Source organism: Anabrus simplex, chromosome 1, assembly GCF_040414725.1.
Source record: "Anabrus simplex isolate iqAnaSimp1 chromosome 1, ASM4041472v1, whole genome shotgun sequence".
In the NCBI taxonomy this organism is placed as follows: Eukaryota; Metazoa; Arthropoda; class Insecta; order Orthoptera; family Tettigoniidae; genus Anabrus; species Anabrus simplex.
The window spans coordinates 713,163,864-713,188,061 of NC_090265.1; the positions used below are offsets into that span (position 1 = coordinate 713,163,864).

The 24,198-nt window shown below is 37.3% G+C and overlaps 1 protein-coding gene across 1 annotated transcript in view; it reads right to left on the reverse strand.

The window, feature by feature from the left end:
* hdm (hold'em) overlaps positions 1–24,198 on the reverse strand; it is a 179,322-nt gene that overhangs the window by 138,918 nt on the left and 16,206 nt on the right. Inside the window, exon 3 of the mRNA XM_067146178.2 lies at positions 5,454–5,529. Within this exon, the coding sequence (XP_067002279.2) occupies positions 5,454–5,529 (76 nt within the window). The remainder of the gene's footprint in view (positions 1–5,453; positions 5,530–24,198) is intronic.

The window sequence follows — 24,198 nt, forward strand, 5'->3', positions numbered from 1 at the left end:
TGGAACACATCAAGAACAGATAGAATGAAGGCTGTGTGAATAATGTGGTATTTTGTTATTTGTCTCTTGGTCTTCGTTAAGTGATGTTTCTACATATAACATGACATGTGTGCTCCCAGAGGGAGTCATCTCCCTGCATGACACAATTCCTATAATATCAAATGAATATTTGTAACAGGGAGTTTTCTATTGCTTTTGGGGCAGCAACATGAAGCAATCTTTCAATAATTTGTCCAAGTGAAAGGAATTTTTTCACATGAGAATATAATTCTTAGAATTTGCTTTACGTCTCACCGACAGAGATAGGTCTTATGGCGATGAGGGGATAGGAAGGTGCTAGGAGTGGGAAGGAAGCAGCCTTGACCTTATTTAAGGTATAGTCCTAGCATTTTCCTGGTGTGAAAATGGGAAACCATGGAAAACCATCTTCAGGGCCGCCGATAGTAGGATTCAAACCCACTATCTCCCGGATGCGAGGTCACAGCTGAACACCTGTAACTGCACGGCTAACCCACCTGGTAATATAATTCTTGGTGAACTATATACTTCAAGAACAAGTTTCCATAAAAATGTAACTGGAAATGAATTTAAAAAAAATTAAAACTGTGGTAGCTGAACACAAAGATAAGGGATATATTTTGGCCAGTTTATTGACACTCCTAATGATTTTCAAAATTTAAATTTATTTTACAGTGATCAAAAAGAAACTTTTACAAATTCTGGTTTAGTGCACTTTTTATTTTGTTCTCAAGCTACTTGCTGATCCATTCCAATAATTTACTTTTTCTGCTACGTGCATGAACATAACATTATACATTATGAAGCATATTTACAAAGAGAAACAACATGCAGCCAGCTATACAAAAGCAACAGAAACACAACAAAAGCATGAAGGAGGTAATGTGGGATCTTGTGCGGCAGATCAATATCAATACTGTGATAGCCATCTATGGTCCTGAGGCATGCTTGAACATGACAAGGAATACTCGGTACCAAAGAATCCAACTTGTTTTGGAGAAGATTATCCCACTGTTGGACAGCAGCTTCATTCAGTTGCTAAATGTTAGCAGGAGGATTAGGACAGTGGTCCACAGAATATGCTGGTCACACAATTTGCTGTACACCATGCGTCTCAAGGAACTGACTGACCACTCTGGCTTGATGAGTATGAGCATTATCATCCACTAGCATAAAGTCCTCACCTACAGGGGCAGTAACTCTTCAGGATATAGCAGAGCAGTCATGTTAACCTGGATAGGAATTAGGGGCATACATTGATCAAACATCATCCTATCCTAAAATATGTACCCCCTTGCTACTGATGGTGCTCCAGGATTAAGGACTCACTCGATCTCTTACCAGATCTTCCTCAGACTCTAATGCTCCTGTTTTATGGATGCAAGCTTATGGTGGCCTCATCAGAAGGATTTCAAAGAACTTGGCAATTTATCAAACATTTCCCTTGATAAATTATTCCAAACCTTTACTCCTCACCCTATAAATGAATATTTGCCCCAATTTGTCCTCTTGAATTCCAACTTTATCTTCATATTATGATCTTTCCTACTTTTAAAAGCTATATTCAGACTTATTTGTCCACTAATGTCATTCCACACCATCTCTCCACTGACAGCTCGGAACATACTGACTGCTTGGTTGAGCAGCTTGTCTCCTTACTCCCAAGTGTTCCTAGCCCAAAGTTCCTAGCTGTACACAGGGACCATACTCTAATTGGGGTCTTCTTACATGCTCTCTCCTTTACATCCTTGCTACAACCATGTGAAGAGGTCTGGAACCTTTCTTAACAACCTCGTTAATATGATTTCCTCAATGAAGATCTTTCTTTATATCAGCGCCTAGGTACATACCTGCCAACTTTTAGAAACCAAAAATAGGAAGATATTTTAATTCTTGGATTTCATCACATATATTTCACCACGGTCTACGTGAAAAAAGGTCAGGATAAAAGGCATACTTATCTACAGTTACAATGCAAATTGACCATTAAATTTAAAATCTTTAACTAAGAAAACATAAAAATAGTTACAAGAAAATGTACCTAATCTCTCTCATTTATGACATTTACTTACGAATAATATTTGTCACACCGACACACGCAACAAAATGCATAATACTGTATTTTCTCGCGTAATTACCGCACTTTTTCGACGAAAAATACAGGCGAAAACTTCGGATGCGGTTCAAGGAATTCGGATGTTTACAAATTATTTACAATTAATTTACAAGAAACATCAAATATAATCCAAACACAATTGGTTCAGCCCATTTGCAGTTATCGTCATTTGGCGTAAAATTCCGGCGTGAGATTTTTTCTGAAAAGTCAAATAGGGTACATTAGATAAGTTAGACACGTGGGTTTGAAGTACGGTACCGACACTGGAAAATATTCTTCCCATTACGAGCTGACAATACGACCTGAATGACATACCGGAAAAAAAACCTGTCCAACACGAGAAGGGCCGGGCATCGAAGGAGGGACCATGCTACATTACTCCAAACCGTTCGTATCCAATCTTGTACGAGTAACGTGTCCATCCACCCTTTTTCTTGAATACGAACGTGGATCACTCGCGGAAATTTTGCTTTAGGCATTGTTTTTCGTTTTAGAACAAAGTAAGGTGCATGCTTTCTGCCATCAGCTATTACAGCAAGCATTGCAGTACATCGTCGTTTTTTTTTTTTTTTTTTTTTTTTTTTTTGCTTCCGGTAGCGCGTGCGATAACACTGTATGTTCCTTTCTTATCGACTGTTCGACTTTATGGTATATGGAAACTGATTGGCGTCTGACCTGCGATTCCTATAAGGGAGATAAAATATTCCTTCACTTTACGCTTTTCAATCACAAAGCGCTGAAAATGGTTGAAATCATTCGTCACTTTTTGGCATAATGTTGTTCTTCGTCGAAGAGAAAGTCCATTTCTCTTCATAAAATTAATTCAGCCTCGGCTAACCTTTAAATACGAGACAATGATTCCACGTGTCGCGGCTATTTCTCATTCTTTAAAATGCAGCATTTTGTGAGAAACGGCTATCCAACATTGCGTAACAAAATCATATAGTTAAGCAGATAATCCTCTACTTGCGGAAACATGCCGCTTTTTGGTCCGCGAAATGCTTTGTGAGACTTGTTGGCCACTTGAAGTGCACTTCTGTTACCGCGGTAGCGCATGTTTCATTTGGACACTGAAAACTTGCTGCCCGCTGCTCTATTCCGTTATGTTTCGGCGTAACTGATCACCGCAAGTTCGTATGATGCAGTACTGTACCAGTTTCTTAGAGTCCTGTGGACTGACAAACAATTTTGAGATCACAGAATGTCCCGTACGCGAAACACTCGTAAAACTAGTGCAGTGGGATATCCTGCCAGCTAATACAGCACGTTGCCCTGTATTTGGAATGCCCGCTTTCGCAATAGGAAGCCTGCTACCTGAGTAGTTGGCGGCATCTTTATTTCGAAACGCATCCGGAGCTGAGTGATGGATCTTCGAAGTTGTGGGTGCGTCAAATTCCACTTTGGACCCAAAAATATTGGAATGTGTAAATTATGCAAGGGCGTCGATTACGGTACGCGCGAAAATACGGTAGTTTCCTTTAATAGCCGGTAAAATGTACAGAAATTTATAGGCATCTCTTAACACTTGGAGATAACGTTTGTCATATTTTTTGGCCATAACGAGAAAAGAAAATACCAGAAACTGTCATAGAAATGCAAGGAAAAACACGTGGCCTACAACTCCGACGAAACTACGCACAGAAACGATGTTAACAACGCGCGAACAACACAATAACAAACTCATTGTTTCGTCCCGATTAACTGAGTCGTTAGCGCGCGCTAGCCTCTTGCTTGCAGGACGATTGCCGCCCCGAATCCCCAGCTTAAAGCTCACACGCTGCTGTGATGAGCGGGAAACACGATACACGAAGGCGAAATAAAGCATCAAATACGCTTGAAAATTAGGTTTCGTAAATTACACAAGCACATAAGAATAAATCCTTTTTTTCTAGGGGAAGAGTATTGGCCGTACTAGAGGTTATATTAGTCAAAAATCGGAAGAAGTAAAAATAAATCGGAAAATCGGAAGACGAGTTAAAAACCGGAAAGTTTCCGGGTAAATCGGAAGGGTTGGCAGGTATGTAGGTACTTACAGCAACCCCCATGAGGCACTGTTGACCCCATGAGGACTTTTCCTCTTTGTAACGCTTATAACCTGACTTTTCATCCCATTTACCGTCATACCATTATCTGCTGTTCATCTCACAGTATTGTCAACGACCTTCTGTAGTCGCTCACAATCCTGCAACTCATTTACAGCTCTATACAGAATAACATCATCTGCAAATAGCCTTATCTCTGATTCCAGTTCTTTACTCATATCATTTATGTATACACCGGTATATATCTGGCTCCAAGGGTAAATAGTTAGAGTGCTGGCCTTTGTTCCAGAGGGTCCCGGGTTCGATTCCCAGCTGGGTCGGAGATTTTAACCTTACAGGTTAATTCCCTTGGCTCGGGAACTGGGTGTTTGTGCTGTTCCCAACATCCCTGCAACTCACACACCACACATAACACTATCCTCCACCACAATAACACGCAGTTATCTACACATGGCAGATGCCTCCCGCCCTCATCGGAGGGCTGCACTCGGCTAGGAATAGCCACACGAAATTATTATTATTATTATTATTATTATTATTATTATTATTATTACCGCTATATAAAAACATAAAGGTCCATTGATACTGCCCTGTGGAATTCCCATCTTAATCATTATAGGATCAGATAACACTTCACCTACTTTAATTATCTGAATTCTGTTTTCTAGAAATATAGCCAACTATTCAAGCAATCAAGCTCTCATTTTTGTCATTAATCTCCCATGATTTACCCTATCAAAAGCCTTGGATGGATCAATAGTGATACAGTCCATTTGACCTCCTGAATCTAAAATATCTGCTAGATCTTGCTGGAATCCTATAAGTTGAGCCTCACTGGGATAATCTTTTCTAAACCCGAACTGCCTTCTATCATACCAGTTAGTAATTTTGCAAGCGTTTCTAATATAATCAGAAAGAATGCTTTGTCAGAGCTTACAAACAACACATGTCAAGCTGACTGGTCTGTAATTAAATCTCTGGCAGTACTGGGAATCCATCCTGGGCCTCTGAGGATGGCAGCCAGTGACACTAACCATTTCGCTACAAAGGCGGACATTGATTATTGTTGAATTGTATAAATGAAAGTAAATGCAAGCCATACAGTGTAGAAACATGACATCATGTATCTAAATACTCAGAATAAGATGGCCCATCATACTATTCACATGCAGATTCCTTAACTTGAAAATCCTATCCAAGCATAAATGCCATGAACTACTTTTGTGAGAGCTCTTAGTCTTTAATGAGGCAAACCACACAGCATACATGTCACTCACCTGGTCACAGATGGACGGAATCTGGTATCTTGTTCTCCAGCCTGTCTCAGAGTCACCTTGGGATTTATGATATCAACTGCAAACAGTTGTAGACATAACAATATATCATGAGCAGGTTAGTTTCACTTAGCAACAAGTCAATAAAAACACAAATAATACAATGTTTTTTCAAGTTCATATGTGTTTTTATAGCATTTGTGCAAATTTATGCTTCTATTAAAAAAGGTACCTAATGAATGATAAAATGAGAATATTTTACAAACTTAGTAAAAGGCAATACATTTAAGTTAAGGCTGGACTGGCATGTAGAAGAAATGAATTGTTCTCTGTCTGCTCATTGTCTTATTTATTTATGAATTTGTGTTTGTATTGCCAATATGGTATGAGGAAAACTAAGGCTACAAATCTTCAAAGAATTGGAAACTGAATCATTTTGATGATGAAATATTTATTGCAGTAAATAGCCATACATAAAATACAAAACAAAACAGTCAAACCTTCGTACAGAACTTTGTTAATGATTCCATCCTCAATTTTCACTTCAAAACATGGTACCTTTCACAGAGTTCACCACATTTTCTGCATTTACAGTTGCTGCATGGAACATGAAAACACTTTGTTAAGCATAGTTTGTGATGAAACCCGTGGACTAAATAGTTACTAAATATCTTAGTTCATAACTTCCCTGGATCTACTCCTAGTTAGTCACTGCGACACTCAGGTAGAACTAATCCCATATGTTGTCCTTCTTTCATTGAAGTTCATTCATGAGGTCCTTATATGCCGGAGTGGCTGTGAGCAAAAACTTCAGACGCATCTCTTCCACATAATACAGCTCTCTTGTTAGCACATAAACAGGCCACAAGGGAATGTACTTAGATAAACAAAATAGCCTCTATTTAAAAAAGATGATTTTAGACTCTCTATACTCTTTATTTGTGTCTTGTTGAGGTGCACCCATATATTTTCCAGAACATACACTATTACTGGGCTGATTTTTAAATGAAATTATTCTACAGCTGTCTTTAGAGATAAGCTGCTTAGATGTTGAATGTCACTTATTGCTTTGGTAGCAGCATTTAACTGTTCCTTAACATGGAGAGAAAACAGGTTACCAAGTGTCTGGAATGTGACTCCCAAGTATCTAAAATGTGTTTCCGATTTCAAATGCCAGTCGTCAAAGTAAAAGGAATCTTTCTGTTACTTCATGTAAGGGATTTGGATAATGCAGTCAACAATCTCACGTACATGTCATAGTAAGTGTGAAATTTGTTTGTCAGGACTGTCTGCTCTGGTTAGAGTATTTAACACATATTATTGACAGAACTAAAGCCCGCCTGGTGGCCATGATCGTTAAGGCACTGAAGTCTAAACGATTTGACACCAAGGTTAGCCGGTTCGAGTCCCGTTGGTCGAAAAAAAATTCACCAGATTTATCTCACCTCATACCCAACTCCGTAGGGAAACGGGAAAAGGGTTGGACAAACAACAATTATTGACAGAACTGAGAAAAAAATGGCTGTGGCTAATATGTTAGGAACCATTCCAAATCTCTGTGAAACCACACTCTTCTAGGAAGAACGATAGTGGAATCTGATTCGACCTCTCTTCACTCAGTATACATCGTTCTAACCATCATGCCAGAACCAAGAACAAAAGTTGGTATATTCGGGAGGGAGGTGCACTAAGACATCATAGGAACAATGAAGTAATTTTTTAACTTCAGGAATTGGTATGAAGTGAGATGAATTTTTGTAGCGAGTTTTTATGACTGGATGTTCTTCCTGATGTCAACCTCCTCAGAGGAGTTAATGAGATGAAATGGATGATGTGATATACAATAGTAGGAAAGGAGAAGGTGAAACCCGGTGCTGTCACATAGCCTGCACCTGTCGAATAGCACCAAGGGGTCTGCTCAAGGCTTAACAACCCCATCTAACAGAAGAATCACTATCAACAGCATCATATGCCCTCACTCCACATAAAGACTGTGGAGAGGCTTTTTGCATACAATTTAGTGATTAGAAATTGTACACCATGTATTAAAGATCTTCAGATTACATTGCCTGAAGTAATTGATGGAAGGGAAGATTTCATTCTGTACCTAGACAGGAAATGGAAGTGGCAGGTCATGAGTTTTGAGACTAGGGGTTCAATGAGATCCTCCATGTCTCTTAATATTTAGGGACAAATGACCGAAAACTGCTATTCTGATTTTGGTCCTATTCCTAACTCTCCCCTTAACAAAAATCAAACATGGAAAGCAGTACAGTATATTCCTTATGCTACAACCTGCATTGATGCCTTTTCTCTCGTATATACTGTCCCCGTCAAATTTGGTCAATAATAAGCTAAAAGTTACAGGCCAGCATTAAGAAGTTTGTATTATTTGTCAGCGAGCTGTTTTCCATGTGCATAAGCTGGATTTTATCAGTTCTGGACATAGCAAGTATTAATCCACTCTTTGATTGAGAAAAAGAGGGGAAGACACGTGACTAACAGGTTTCCCGAGGCTAGCAACGCACGTGCCCGGGCGAGAGAGTACAGTCTACAGAATTCCAGAACAGTCATAGCCAATAAAAGGAGACACTGGTGAACAAATACCGTCATGTAAAACGACACTCCCCCGAGCCAGAGAGTATAAAACTTCATGCGCACATTAAATCACTCTCGTACTTACTTGCTGCTTCCTTATTGGCTGACTTACTATTACAGAATTGCCTGCTTACTGATTTACTTCTTGTCGCATGGATGGCTGAATACATTGTGAAATACGTCGTACTTGTCTTATTTCTACAGACAGCAGCCTACACTGATATCTGAGACATTAGTTACTTCATTATTGAGAATAGAACTTCATTGTGTGGTAATGCAAGCTTAAAGATATTAAAGTTATTGAAATTTCAACTGATTCATGCAGATGTTAATGCCTGTTGTGTAAGTTACAGCTAAAATCTACTTGCACGTGGCAAAGACCCAGCTCAACGGATATCGTCGACAACTGCAAGATGGATCCTGCGTTTTCAAGAAATACATCATACACACCGAGGGTCGTTGACTGCTGTATCTCCATGAGTTGCTAAATACGTAAGGCGATTGTGGCATGGAGAAGGTGAACGAAAGGGAAATGCCGGAATGTTGAAGACATCAACCAGGAGTCGAACATCATCTAACATTTAAGTACCCATTTATTGTACAATATCTTTCTCATCTATGTAGTAACTAGATGATCTTTCTTCTCTAGATTGTAGTTCTATTAGTATTTGCTGTAGTTAGATTTGTTTCCATTTTTCATTCTTAAAGGTGGTGAGGTAGACGAGTTACCCGTGTGATTGAAGTTGGTGAACTCTATTAGAGTAGTTTGCTGTAGTTGTTCTTTTGAATGGATTCTCAATTGCAGGTTTTACATATAAAAATATTTGACCTTGCGTTAAAACTTAACCTAAATTAAATGTGATATTTGAAATACTGTGAGATGGAACTATTTGTGATTTCAAGGAGTAGAGTCAAATTGAATGTCATCCATGCATTACCTACAATTCTTTAGGATCGTGTCTTCCATTTTCAAGACAATTTCGAGAGGGGTGGTAGATTTAATAAACATTGATGATGATGATGATGATGATGATGATGATAATAATAATAATAATAATAATAATAATAATAATAATAATAAATTTTAAGTATGAGACCAAGTTAAACAATGACTTGATGGTCATGAGCCATAAATAATGTTAGATTATTCTTCAATATTATATTTAATGTGCTCTGTTAGTGAATGCACCTGGAATATTGCTGATCCTGAGGAATATAATTGTAATACATTTGTAGCTTGTGTCTTTGGAACACAGTGAGTTAGTATAAATTTGAACCACGTGTTGAATGCATATCTTATGCGTAGGGATTAATAATAATTAATTGAGGCTCACGGACTCTGTGTTAGCAACCTGATGAACCACTTGACGGTGATGATTATTTATTTCTATTAAATCTTTGAATAACATTCTGAAATTACGATAGATCGTCATCGTTCTTAAATGACTGACTCAAATAAAGTGATAACTCCAATTCGATCACTGATCATTGGCTAAGTTTTGTGTGTTAATAAACTTAGGTTCGTCTACTTGCCTTTACTGACCTGACCATGTGTAAAAGTAATGAACTGATAAAATTAAGTCAGGATTCGAGTGTAAAATAATGTATATAAAATTTGTGTTACCCTTGTGTGAATGAGATGAGTGAATGGAGTAGTTAGAAATATTTTCAAATAATCATTTTTCACATTGTGTTTTAATCTAGTCATGGGGGCCAATGACCTTCGATGTTAGGCCCCTTAAAACAACAAGCATCAATCTAGTCATGCGTTCACCATGATGACTTACATTATTCCTACATTGTTTTGTCACAGTGTTGATTTAATGGAAATGCTTAATAAAAAATTTATTGAGATTATGACAACATAAGACTAGAGTCAAATTTATTTTCTTTTGAAAGTTGATTTAGATGAAAGATCATGTAGTTAAAAATCAGCAAAGGCAAAAGATTTCAAATACTGTGCGGATAGGGATTAATTTGCAACAGATGACTTATTTAACTTGTAAATCAAGGAGGTAACAATGAGTAATTAATTAATTAATTAATTAATTATCAAATGATTCAGGATTAAATTGAGAATTTAATAGGTGGAATACCTTAACTTTGTGAACTTGATCGTGTGATTATTAAAGAGAAATGGAATGAAGATTTAATGGCAATTAACAGTAATAATAATTAATTAATTAATTGTGACCTTGGAAATAAATTCATGAGTGACATTAGGATTTACATAAATTTAATAAGCTAAAGTTACCTACCTTGGAATAATGTAAATGATTATTAATTAAAATTTCAATTAGAGATTTACCACGTGAACAAGTGGGATTTTTGAGTTAGATTTTGCTTTTGTAATGATAAAATAAGATTTAATGGCAGCTAATTTACAAATGTTACTATGAATTAGGAAAGGCTCAGTCACATTTATTTTTGATTTTGATTTTTAAAGGCAATGAAGGCCTAATTTTTTATTGTTTTCCAGAGCCTAACTGTTGTCTGCACTGACGAAGATTAATTTCATTATGTAAATTCATTGCTGGAAGAAAATCGACAACATGAAATCATAATCCAAAATATGTTACAGCAAGAATATTTTTGTGTTTCTCTGAAAATGCTTGAATAAATGTCAGAAATGTTGTTTTAAATTATTCTTTGTGCTTGGTCATCAATCCTATTCCCTTAAATGCCTCTAAAAATCTGGACAGCTATGAACGAATATTCCCCCTTGGGATCTCTCGCTCAGTGGCTGGGTTAGCCAGGTAATTAGGGGGCATTTAAGATGGCTTTACCAAGCGTGGGACTCGATTTTAATACTCTGGAGGTTTTAAAATTGCTTTACCTAGTGTAGGGCTTGATTTTGAAACTTTTCAGGTTTTAAAATGGCTTTCTGAACTTAGGATGTGATCTTGTGCTGTCCAGTGTTTATAACACTTAGAAGATTAGACAACCATTTAAGTTAGGCTGATTCTGCTACACTGATTCACCCAAATTCTTGTGGCTAATATAAGCACATGTTCAATTTAATTTATGTGATTTATGATTCAGATAAAATTCTTGCTGTTAATTAGAAATTTTAAAAATTAATTGCGATGATGAATTTAACTTCATTTAGGTAGATATTCACGACCGATGTTGGTAAATTAGAATTTTCATGGTGTTGACAAATCATTGCCTTTGCTGTTAGATGGCTTTGATTCCTGACATTCCCGCATCCTGATCGGAATCCTTCTCATGCTAGTACAGCCATTTAGTGAAATTTGTTGTGAAAATGGAAGATCTTCAATATACTGTATGTTCCCAGAAATGTAGAGGAGATTAAGTGACAATCTTAATGCTAATCGGCCAATTTAGAGAAGAGAATTAGTGATAGTGAAGCGAACTTGGGGAAAGAGAAAGGGCTTAGTGGGCTCAGTGACAGTTAAGCAAACTTGGAAAAATCACTTGATAGCCAAGCTAACTTAGAGAAAACACTTGATGATACTCAGGCAAACTTAGAAAAATCACTTGGTGGGACTCTTGAGGTGAAACTTACTGATATTCAACAGCAGACTAAAGAGAACCTAGGAAAACTTCACTCTGACATTAAACTTTTCAATGGCGGGTTAGCTGCAGTACAAAGAGACCTCATAGTAGTTAAACGTGATTTTGCGAACATGAAAAGTGAGGTGACAAAAAACATCACCAAATCGATGGCTGAAATGTCTAATGAGTTCAGCGAATGATTAGCACAAATTCAACGAATGATTAGCACAAGTTCAGCAAGACATCCTGGTTGGGATAGACAAATATAAGAATGAAGTCGAGCAATAATGTCAAAACATTGAGGACAAATTGATGATAAGGCCTCCGACTTAAAAGCAACGAAGTTAGCATGGGCAAAAAGGTTTACTGGAATTAACGAAAACCTCAAACAAGTTGAGAAGGGCATTCTGGATTAAATAAAAACATTCCAAGTCAATAATTCCGAAAGGATGGATTATTTTTATGAATCACTTGAGGACAGCCGAAATGAACTGAACTAGATAAAAGCAAATCTTATCATGGAAATTCAAAAGGTCAAGGTCGACTCGAAAGCAGATACCGAAGGTATGAGGAAAGAGTACTCTGATGGAATTAAGGAGTTGGTCCATGAAATGCATCTGCTAAAAATCCAGAATGAGAATACAAGCACGTTAACCAACTCACTAATGGAGAAACAGGCACTGTTTGAAAAACGCATAACTGGGATAACCCAGACATCAACTCCATGCATCACATTAGAACAGAGCACTTCTAATCCAATTAATGTATCTCCTGGATTGGTGTCCAACACCTCGCAACTGAACACAACAGGTCAGACAGATTGTCAATATTATTAGACTACACGAAGATCAGCCGAAGAAGTTTAATAATGTTCGTGGAATCACACCAAAGAGCTTCATAAACGAACTGCAGGACTATTTTCGTGATGCGAAAATCCCTCCTGAAAGACAGCTCCGAGTCACTGAGAGATATTTAAAGATAAAAATTTCATTGTTCCGTATTGAAAGAATTAACGTTAAAAATTAAATAATTGAAAAAGAGGTTCAACCTATTCAATACATAAAAGAAACGAATGTAGTGATTACATTCTTATTTAATAGTGATTAGAAATGGGACCGGTTTCGACCCTAGTCCAGGTCATCGTCAGCCGTTCAAAACATAAAAAACAAGAAAAACAATGCATATGAAAAAGAATAAGTGAACTCTGGATCGGTATAAGATGAAATATAAATTGATGATGGGGGTAGAAATTGTGAGTCACTTCAAATAAAACAGTACGTAATATTATGAAAATTAGTATGGCACACGCAATGATAAGTAAAGTCTCTCAATGTTTATGAATAGTGGAGAACGGTCAAATGGGTCAGTTTTTACACTCTGTCAGGTACAAAGTCACAACACTATCGAACAACATATGAAGATCCATAAATATTTTGAAATCGCAGACGAATAGATTTATAGAAGCAAACTGCCAGCTCTCGGTGATCAGCGCGGCACATCCAAGGTCATGCGCTGTGGTCTCGAACGCCAAAGTAGAATGGAGAATATCCTGAAGGTCCAGTATTTGCCTCGGTTGCGGGAAGTTCAGTACGTATATATAGAAATATACAACGCAATTCAGTATAATTGAATGAACTCAGCAGGAGCACAATTACTCATTCAATTATACTGAATTGCGTTGCATATTTCTATATATACGTACTTAACTTCCCGCAACCGAGGCAAATACTGGACCTTCAGGATATTCTCCATTCTACTTTGGCGTTCGAGACCACAGCGCATGACCTTGGATGTACCGCGCTGATCAGCGAGAGCTGGCAGTTTGCTTCTATAAATCTATTCGTCAGCGACTTCAAAATATTTATGGATCTTCATATGTTGTTCGATAGTGTTGTGACTTTGTACCTGACAGAGTGTAAAAACTGACTCATTTGACCGTTCTCCACTATTCATAAACATTGAGAGACTTTACTTATCATTGCGTGTGCCGTACTACCTTTCATAATATTGCGTACTGTTTTATTTTAAGTGACTCACAATTTCTACCCCCATCATCAATTTATATTTCATCTTATACCGATCCAGAGTTCACTTATTCTTTTTTTTTCATATGCGTTGTTTTTCTTGTTTTTTATGTTTTGAACGGCTGACGATGACCTGGACTAGGGTCAAAACCGGTCCCATTTCTAATCACTATTAAATAAGAATGTAATCACTACATTCCTTTCGGGCCGATGACCTTCGATGTTAGGCCCCTTAAAACAACAAGCATCATCATCATCATACATTCCTTTCTTTTATGTATTGAATAGGTTGAACCTCTTTTTCAATTATTTAATTTTTAACGTCACTGAGAGATATGTAGAAAATTCAGTGCACACCTGGTTTGTGACGTTCAGGTTCTCTTTTGATGACTTTGATGGATTTAAGAAAGCGTTCCTAGAAAAATATTGGAATAGCAACGTACAGCACAACCTGGAAACAGAACTTTACGCCCGGAAGTACGCATCATCCATGCCTTCAAAATATGCAGACTTCTTTGTGAGTCAGCTGCATAAACTCAGGGAATTAGACTCACCACCAGCTGAGCAGGAGTTAGTCAAGGTCATTGTTCGTCAACTACCTGCTGACGTGCAACAAATAATGATTGCCTCTAATATGCAAATGGCTATTCAGGCTGAAGCATTATTAAGACAGCTGGACATGACTTCAAAGGAACCAGCTCGTCATATCCGTAATCCGGAGCCCCAAGTACAACAAATTACCACTAACAAAGAGGAGGACCAGACACCAGCCAACCAGGGGAGAAGCTGGCAACGGAACCCTGAAGGCCGAGATTCATCCCGTGATTGTTCACCGGCTCATAGGAGAAAAACAATGAGAAACTGGGAATATTCACGCCAGAACAGCAGGAAAAGACCATACATAAATAATCAGAGAAGCTGGAGAAGGAACCAAGACTTCCGCCAGTCAAGAGGACGGAGAGATTGGCGAGAAGAAGAGAGAGAGAGAGAGAGAGGTATGACGAATCCCTCAAAAATACGACACAAGAGAAGGAACGGTGGAGAAGAGCAATCCAGAACCAGGACACAAACCCTGATATTGTGGGGGCAGAGAGCCTACAATACCAAGAGGTGAGATCCAGAGAAAACTAGCAGAACCAATCAAGTCAAGAGCATAGTCAGGGTGCTATCAATAAAATATCGAAGAAGCTGCAAGGTCTTTAAAGTGCCATGCCGAAAGATGACATAAAAGAGTACAAGGGAAGAAGTTCCATCGGCCTCTCACACTGAATGAATATCTGTAATATTGAAGAAGGCCACTGTGTCTGAACTCACCAGTAAGGTCTATGCTAAGTTTGCACCATTGTTTGTGAGACCCTACAAAATTATTAAAGTGTTTGGCAACAATTCGTACAAAATCCAGAGTTTAGACAAATCCTACAAAGCGGTCCACAATGCACCTAATTTAAGGGTATATCGAACCCCTAAACAGTAAAAACAGTAAATTCTCAAAGAGAAATTGTCCAAGAAGTTAATATAAAGAACCACCTAATCGATACTTTACTTTATGCCTCAGGCAAAATTGAATATTATATTAACACTTACAGAACATGTTTTGACCACTTAGTGGTCATCTTCAGCTGTATAAAGAAAAAACTAAGATGAATAAAACATTAGGAAAATAAGCACCAGTGATACTCTTAGGTTATAATGGAAAAAAAAAAAAATTCTGTAAGTGTTAATACATATTCAATTTTGGCTGAGGCATAAAATAAAGTATCGATTAGGTAGTTCTTTATATTAACTTCTTGATTATACTCATCGATACGGTCATGAAATGGACGAATTGTAAGAGAAATTGTCCACCGAGGGAGAGTCAAACCTTATGGAACAACCTGTATGGAAGTCCTAGTCTACTATATGCAACGAGCAGAACCAAGAACTCCAAGTTTTGTGAAGACCAGACAGCTGTTACGAGTTCAAAACTACTACCTAAATGCAACCTGTGTTACAAATTTTTGGGGACAATAATAAGTGGATATTATTTATTAATCATTTCCTCTGCTAAAGAAATTATTCTCCAATCAAGGGAGAAATGTCCCTGTCAAATCTGGTCAATAATAAGCTAAAAGTAGCAGGCCAGCATTAAGAAGTTTTTATTATTTGTCAAGGGCTAGATTCTGTCACTAGCGAGCTGTTTTACCTGTGCACAAGCTGGATTTTACCAGTTCTGGACATAGCAAGTATTGATCCACTCTTCAATCTAGAGAAAAAGGGGAAGACATGTGACAACAGGTTTCCCGAGGCTAGCAGCGCGCATGCCCGGTGAGCGAGTACAGTCTACAGAATTCCAGAACAGTCATAGCCAATAAAAGGAGGTACTGGTAAACAAATACCGTAATGTAAAACGACACACTCCCGAGCCAAAAAGTAAAAAACTTCGCGTGCACATTAAATCACTCTCTTACTTACTTGCTGCTTGCTTATTTGCTGACTTACTATTACAGAATTGCCTGCTTACTGATTTACTTCTTGTCACATGGACGGCTGAATACATCGTGAACTACGTCGTACTTGTCTTAATTCTACAGACAGCAGCTTACTCTGATATCTGAGACTTTAGTTATTTAATTATTGAGAATAGAACTTCATCGTATGGTAATGTGAGCTTAAAGATACAAGTTAAGTGTATTACTCCACACGTTATTGAAATTTCAACTGATTCGTGCAGATGTTAATGCCTGTTGTGTTAGTTACAGGTAAAATCTACTTGCATGTGGCAAAGACCCAGCTCAACGGATATCGTCAACAACTGCAAGATGGATCCTGTGTTTCCAAGAAATACATCATTCACACCGAGGGACATTAACTGCTGTATCTCCATGAGTTGCTAAACATGTAAGGCGATTGTGGCATGGAGAAGGTGAATGAAAGGGAAATGCCGAAATGGTGAAGACATCAATCAGGAGTCGAACATCATCTAACATTTAAGTACCCATTTATTGTACAATATCTTTCTCATCAATGTAATAACTAGATTATCTTTCTTCTCTAGATTGTAGTTCTGTTAGTATTTGCTGTAGTTGGATTTGTTTCCATTTTCCAATCTTAAAGGTGGCAAGGTATACGAGTTACCTGTGTGATTGAAGTTGGTGAACTCTGTTAGAGAAGTTTGCTGTAGTTGTTCTTTTGAATGGATTCTTAATTGCAGGTTTTACATATAAAAATAATATTGGCCTTATATTAAATTAAATATGACATTTGAAATACTGTGAGTTGTGATTTCAAGGAGTAGAGTCATCCATGCATTACCTACAATTCTTTAGGATTGTGTCTTCTATTTTCAAGACAATTTCGGGAGGGCTGAAATAATAATAATAATAATAATAATAATAATAATAATAATAATAATAATAATATTAAATTTTAAGTATGAGACCGATTTAAACAGTGACTTGACGGTCGTGAGCCATAAATAATGTTAGATTATTCTCGAATATGATAATTAATGTGCTCTGTTAGTGAATGTGCTTGGAATATTGGTGATCCTGAGGGATATAATTGTAATACATTTGTAGCTTGTGTCTTTGGAACACAGTGAGTTAGTATAAATTTGGAGCATGTGTTGAATGCATATCTTATGCGTAGGGATTAATAATAATTAATACCGAGCTCGATAGCTGCAGTCGCTTAATTGCGGCCAGTATCCAGTATTCGGGAGATAGTAGGTTCGAACCCCACTATCGGCAGCCCTGAAAATGGTTTTCCGTGGTTTCCCATTTTCACACCAGGCAAATGCTGGGGCTGTACCTTAATTAAGGCCACGGCCGCTTCCTTCCCACTCCTAGCCCTTCCCTGTCCCATCGTCGCCATAAGACCTATCTGTGTCGGTGCGACGTAAAACAACTAGCAAAAAAAAAAAAAAAAAAAATAATTAATTGAGGCTCACGGACTCTGTGTTAGCAACCTAATGACCCACTTGATGGTGATAATTTATTTCTATTAAATCTTCGAGTAACATTCTGAAATTAGGATAGATCTTCGTCGTTCTTAAATGACTGACTCAAATAAAGTGATAACTCCAATTCGATCACTGATCATTGACTAAGTTGAGTTTGTTAACAGACTTAGGTTCATCTACTTGACTTTACTAACCCAACCATGTGTAAAAATAATGAATTGATAAAATTAAGTCAGGATTCGAGTGTAAAATAATGTATATAAAATTTGTGTTACCCTTGTGTGAATGAGATGAGTGAATGGAATAGTTAGAAATATTTTCAAATGTTCATTTTTCACATTGTGTTTTAACACATGGGTGACGGGCCCCGAGAAATCTCGTAGTACGCTCGCCAGCGGTAGGTGACGGGCCCCGATAAATCTCGGTTTTATTCACAACATTGTTTTCGGTCTTCCTGTGACATCTCTTGACCATGTATTAAACTATTTCAAACTTGCACATTGAGTAGAATAAATCGTAGATGTATATCTGCCACTTTTCTTTTATTCACGGCCTCTTTTATTCTTGGATTTAGTTTCGAAATGTCGACTTTCTTTCTGCCGGTTCAGTCAATGACAAGATGGAGCGCCCGCGGAATACGGTGTTAACTGACAACGATAAGAATTACATGCCGATGATCGTTCAAATGGATATAGTGATAATGAATTAATGGAAACTGAATGTGGGGGTAATAGTGGAAGTGATATTCAAGCCTCTACACGCGGTAATTTACCTAGTGTGCTTATTTATTCAAGGGACTCTGACGACGACAACGATGTAAACATTAATGATGTGTTGTTGAATTAACACGCATTTGCTTGCTTATCTTAGATATTTAAAGATAAAAATTTCATTGTTCCGTATTGAAATTATTAACATTAAAAATTAAATAATTGAAGTTCAACCAATTCAATACATAAAAGAAAGAAATGTAGTAATTACATTCTTATTTAAATGGGACCGGTTTCGACCCTAGTCCAGGTCATCGTCAGCCGTAAAAACAAGTAGGCGAAATCACACAATGTTTATGAATATTGTGAAACTGACCCATTTCTCCAATATTCATAAACATTGTGTGATTTCGCCTACTTGTTTTTACGGCTGACGATGACCTGGACTAGGGTCGAAACCGGTCCCATTTAAATAAGAATGTAATTACTACATTTCTTTCTTTTATGTATTGAATTGGTTGAACTTCAATTATTTAATTTTTAATTTTAATATCTTAGATATGTTGAAGTACTACTAGGGGCATTGGTTGAGTACTCATGCTAACTTTAAAGATAAAATCTTTACTGGTTTAATATTTACGTACATTTATATAATCAAGTGCACCCTACTATGCTTAGTAGAAAGATGTCCGGTCCACAAGGTATGTGAGAAGCTCAAACATCTGGTCAGCAATGTGTTAATCTAGTCATGCGTTCACCATGATGACTTAGAATATTCCTGCGTTGTTTTGTCACAGTGTTGATTTAATGGAAATGCTTAATGAAAAATTTATTGAGATTATGACAACGTAAGACTTGGGTCAAATTTATTTTCTTTTGAAAGTTGATTTAGACGAAAGATCATGTAGTTAAAAATTAGCAAAGGCAAAAGATTTCAAATACTGGGCGGATAGGAATTAATTTGCAATAGATGGCTTATTTAACTTGTAAATCAAGGAGGTAACAATGAATAATTATCAAATGAGTCAGGATTAAATTGAGAATTTAATAGGTGGAATGCATTAACTTTGTGAACACGATCGTGTGATTATTAAAGAGAAATGGAATGAAGATTCAATGGCAATTAACAGTAATAATAATTAATTAATTGTGACATTGGAAATAAATTCATGAGTGACATTATGATTTACATAAATTTAATAAGCTAACATTACCTAGCTTGGAATAATGTAAATGATTATTAATTAAAATTTCAATTAGAGATTTACCACATGGACAAGTGAGATTTTTGAGTTAGATTTTGCTTTTGTAATGATAAAATAAGATTTAATAATGATAAAATAAGATTTAATGCCGGCTGATTTGCAAATGTTACTATGAATTAGGAGAGGCTCAGTCACATTTATTTTTGATTTTAATTTTTAAAGGCGATGAAGATGTAATTTAAGTTTATTGTTGTCCAAAGCCTAACCATTGTCTGCGCTGATGAAGATTAATTTCATTATGTAAATTCAATGCTGGAAGAAAATCCACGACATGAAATCATAATCCAAAATATGTTACAGCAAGAATATTTTTGTGTTTCTCTGAAAATGCTTATGTTGAATAAATGTCAGAAATGTTGTTTTAAATTATTCTTTGTGCTTGGTGGTCAATCTTATTCCCTTAAATGCCTCAAAATATTTGGACAGCCATGAACGAACATTCCCCCTTGGGATCTCTCGCTCAGTGGCTGGGTTAGCCAGGTAATAAAGGGGCAATACTACTTTTGAATGTATGTGTACCAAGTGAGTTGGCCATGCGGTTAACATCACGCAGCTATGAGCTAGCATTCGGAAGATAGTGGGTTTGAACCCTACTGTTGGCAGCCCTGAAGATGGTTTTCCATGGTTTCCCATTTTCACACCAGGCAAATGGTGGGGTATACCTTTATTAAGGCCGTGGCCACTTTCTTCCTACTCCTAGCCCTTCCGTAGCCCATCATGGCCATAAGACATATCTGTGTCTGTGTGATGTAAAGCAAATTGAAAAAAAAAAAGTATATACTCATTCCTGTTAAGCTTTTGCATTGGGAACAATGGGGGCTTTGGCTGGCCTAATTATTTTATTTTGCACCAGTCCTCCGGTGAAAGTTTAGTAAAGTCCATCTCCACAAGAAAGTTAATGCTGTTCCTTTTGTTTCATACCAGAAATATAAAACAGAAACATAAAACACTCAACTACACTATAAAATATTTAGTTACAGTTATATTCACTCAACTGATAAACATAACTAACATGACATGCACTCTTGTACATGAAACGTGAATGTGAACCTTCCCTTAGCTTTCACTCAGTCTGCTGATGGTTCAGGTGTGAGCCTGACACCAGCATCATGAAGGTTTGGAAAGTATTGGCTCATCGTTTGTTTTAATTTTAGCAGGAAAATAGACTTCAGACGATTCCTCCCCCAGCTTCTCTACCTCAGCTCGCCCGCAACTCATCACCTGCTTATATTCAGAGAAGAGTCAGATCCCACAATTAGTGTTTTCCATCAGAAATATTTTAAGGTGTGGGGATCTGAAATTTACTCAATCTTGGGCAATCATCATCATCATCATCATTATTTTCATTTCCCCTTGTCCAGCTCCTGCCAGGTTGGGATGTTGATGGCACTTCTCCACCATCACCTCTCCTTCCACCAGTCCTAATTGTATTCCATTCTAGTCTTCTCTATCTATACTGCTCTTCACAGAGTCTATCCATCTTGCTCTGGGCCTCCCTCCTGCCCCCTTTCCATCTATCTTAGCCTCCAACACTTGTTTTGGTATCCTTCCATCCTACATCCTCATAACATGTCCAAACCATCTCAATTTATTCTCCTCCATCATTTCAAGCAGTTTTTCCACCCCTATTTCTTTTCTGACCTCAGCATTTCTTATTCTGTCTCTACTTGTCTTTCCTACCATACTCCTCAGGAACTTCATCTTGAATGAATGAAAACCTACAACCTGTTTTCCAGTCAGTGACTGGGTCAGGGGTGGAATGAATGAAGTCCCCAACTTGCGGTGAGGATAGGAATTTTGCCGGCTGCTGAAGCCCTCGCACTCCTCTGGGTAATGATTAATGACTGACAGATGAAGTGAAATGATATTGGAGAGTGTTACTGGAATGAAAGATGACAGGGAAAACCGGAGTACCCGGAAAATAGCCTGTCCCGCCTCCTCTTTGTCCAGCACAAATCTCACATGGAGTGACCGAGTGACGGAACCCAGTGGTGAGAGGACAACAAGCTGCCACCTGAGCCACAGCGGCTACCCTCAGGAACTTCATCTTACTGGCCTGAATTTACTCTCATTTCTGTTGTCAGAGTCCAAGTCTCTGATGCATACGTTAATATAGGGTTATAGTACATCTTGTACATCATCTCTTTACATTTCATAGAGACGTCTCTGTTCCACGCCAAGTTCCTTACATTCGGGTAGAACATATTTCCTACGTGCACCCTTCTGCTGATCTCCTTACCCCACCTTTCATCTTGCCTTATTTCCCTTCCCAAATATTTGAAGTGTTCAACAACCTCAAGGTTTTGTCCCGTGATAATAACAAAGGATTTCTCTTCTCTATGCTGATTTTCATATATATTTATCAATATTGTCATTTAATGCTTCTAGCTGGATTTACACTTCTATAATGTTGACTCCCCAGATCACTATGTCATCTGCAAACAATATTATTTTTGTATCCCCTCTATATCTTGCCTTTGTTTCCTTTAAAATTTCATCCATAACTATCATAAATATACGTGGAGACGATACACTTCCCTGTCTTAGCCCAATTTGGTTTCTAAACCAATCTCTTCTCCCCAATGGAGTCTGGACACAACTGGAACAGTTTTTACACATTGCTTTCAATAATTTTGTTGATTGCTTTCCACATCCTTTTCTTTCCATGTTTTCTCACACCTTTTCTCTATTAACACTATCGTACGTTTTCACTGGATCAAGGAATATCATAACCAGATATTTTCCACATTCCCACTGTTTTTCCATCAGGGAAAATATAGGGTCTATCATTGACTTGCCCTGTTAAAAGCCATACTGCTCTTCTTCTAAATTTCTTTCCACCCTTCTTCTCATCCTCCTTTCTATTATTCTCTTCAATATTGTGGCTACTTGTGACAACAGTGTAATTCCTTGATAAATGTCACATACCTTCCTATCACCTTTCTTAAATACTGGTATTATCATCAGGTACTTGCTTTTTCCTTCACATACACCTTGTTGTGGTTGTTGTGTTTGCAACCGTAAAACGGCTGGTTACACAATAAACATCTAATAATAATAATAATAATAATAATAATAATAATAATAATAATAATAATAATAATAATAATGAATTTAACTAATTTATGAACACAGCAAAACAGTAAAAAAAACTCAAGGTTCAACAGAAGCAGAGTACTACAAAACGTAAACAACAGGTTGGGAAACATGATAACTACAAAATGGATGTGGAAAGCGACATGGACTCTACGAGGTAAATGGAACGTATCCGTTGTGAAGGAAAAAAATGTAGAGGGTAATTACCCTTGATTTCATCTATTTAAAGTAAAAAAAAAAAACAAAATAATAAAAGACAAATAAATCTCAAAGATTTTGTTATAGTAAATGCAAGTCTTAATTGCACATGCAGATATGCGCAATGTATCAAAGGAAAATTTTAAGTTCCACTTTAGTAAACATTGATATGTGATGATTTAAATGAGGGCTATTCCCAATCTACACAATGTAGGAAAAAATAAAAAAATAAAATCCTAACACAAGGGCACAGAAAACTTGCATCAGTACCTAAAATGCATAGATTTTAGGTGCATGTGTTAAGAGTTGCAGAACTACGGGAGGCAAACCCGAGGAAAAGTTAAATATGTTAGTTACCAGGTTAAAAAAAGGGAACTGCCTCCGAAACCAAAACTGCACGAGCTTAACTGAAAAGCTAAGTCATTTCGACAATTTTAGTGGTGGATGTGAATCTCAAGGATAAATTCCTGTGCAAGGAGAGAAATATTTACATTTAAATGAAGTTAATGTCCAAAATAAAAGAAGAAAAGGTGCTTACCTCAAGACAGGTATCCCATGACGGGACCAATGCAGGACCGCGTCCACTCTCTAGGATGGTCATAAATCAAAGAACAGAGACTACTTCACTCCCACAAAGGAGATAGAAAAACAGAAAATGGTGCAACCACCAAAGTAACCAATCAGGATACGGAATTTACCCTTGACTTTCACATTCAACAATAATTATATTTATTCTTATTTTTGCCAATCAGAGGTCTATTCATTTTTCGCTGACAAATACTCGAGAGAGTCTCTTACACAAGAAATTCGCCTCAAGAACGGCACATGTAGGTACACACTGTTTCACAATTTTAACAACAAATTTAAATTCACAGATAAATGATCCAAACCAAATTCCTCCAAGTTCTAAAGTCCAAACCAGATAATATCTTATACAACACCAAAAATTTTTTTTAAAAAAAAACAATAAATTAAGAAATTCCCATCGATTCCCCTAATCCTGCCACATTGTTGTTTGAGTCATCAGTCCATAGACTGGTTTGGTGCAGGTCTCCATGCCACCCTATACTATGCTAACCTTTTCATTTCTAAGTAACTGCTGCATCCTACATCTACTCTAATCTGCTTGTCATATTCATACCTGAGTCTACCCCTACAGTTCTTACTGTCTACACTTCCTTCAAAAACCAACTGCACAAGCTCTGGGTGTCTTAAAGTGTGCCCTATCATTCTCTCTCTTCTTCCTGCCAAATTTAACCAAATCAATATCCTCTCACCAATTCGATTCAATATCTCTTCATTCGTGATTCGATCTATCCATCTCACCTTCAGCATTCTTCTGTAACAGCACATTTTGAAAGCTTCTATTCTCTTTCTTTCTAAGCTAGTTATCACCCA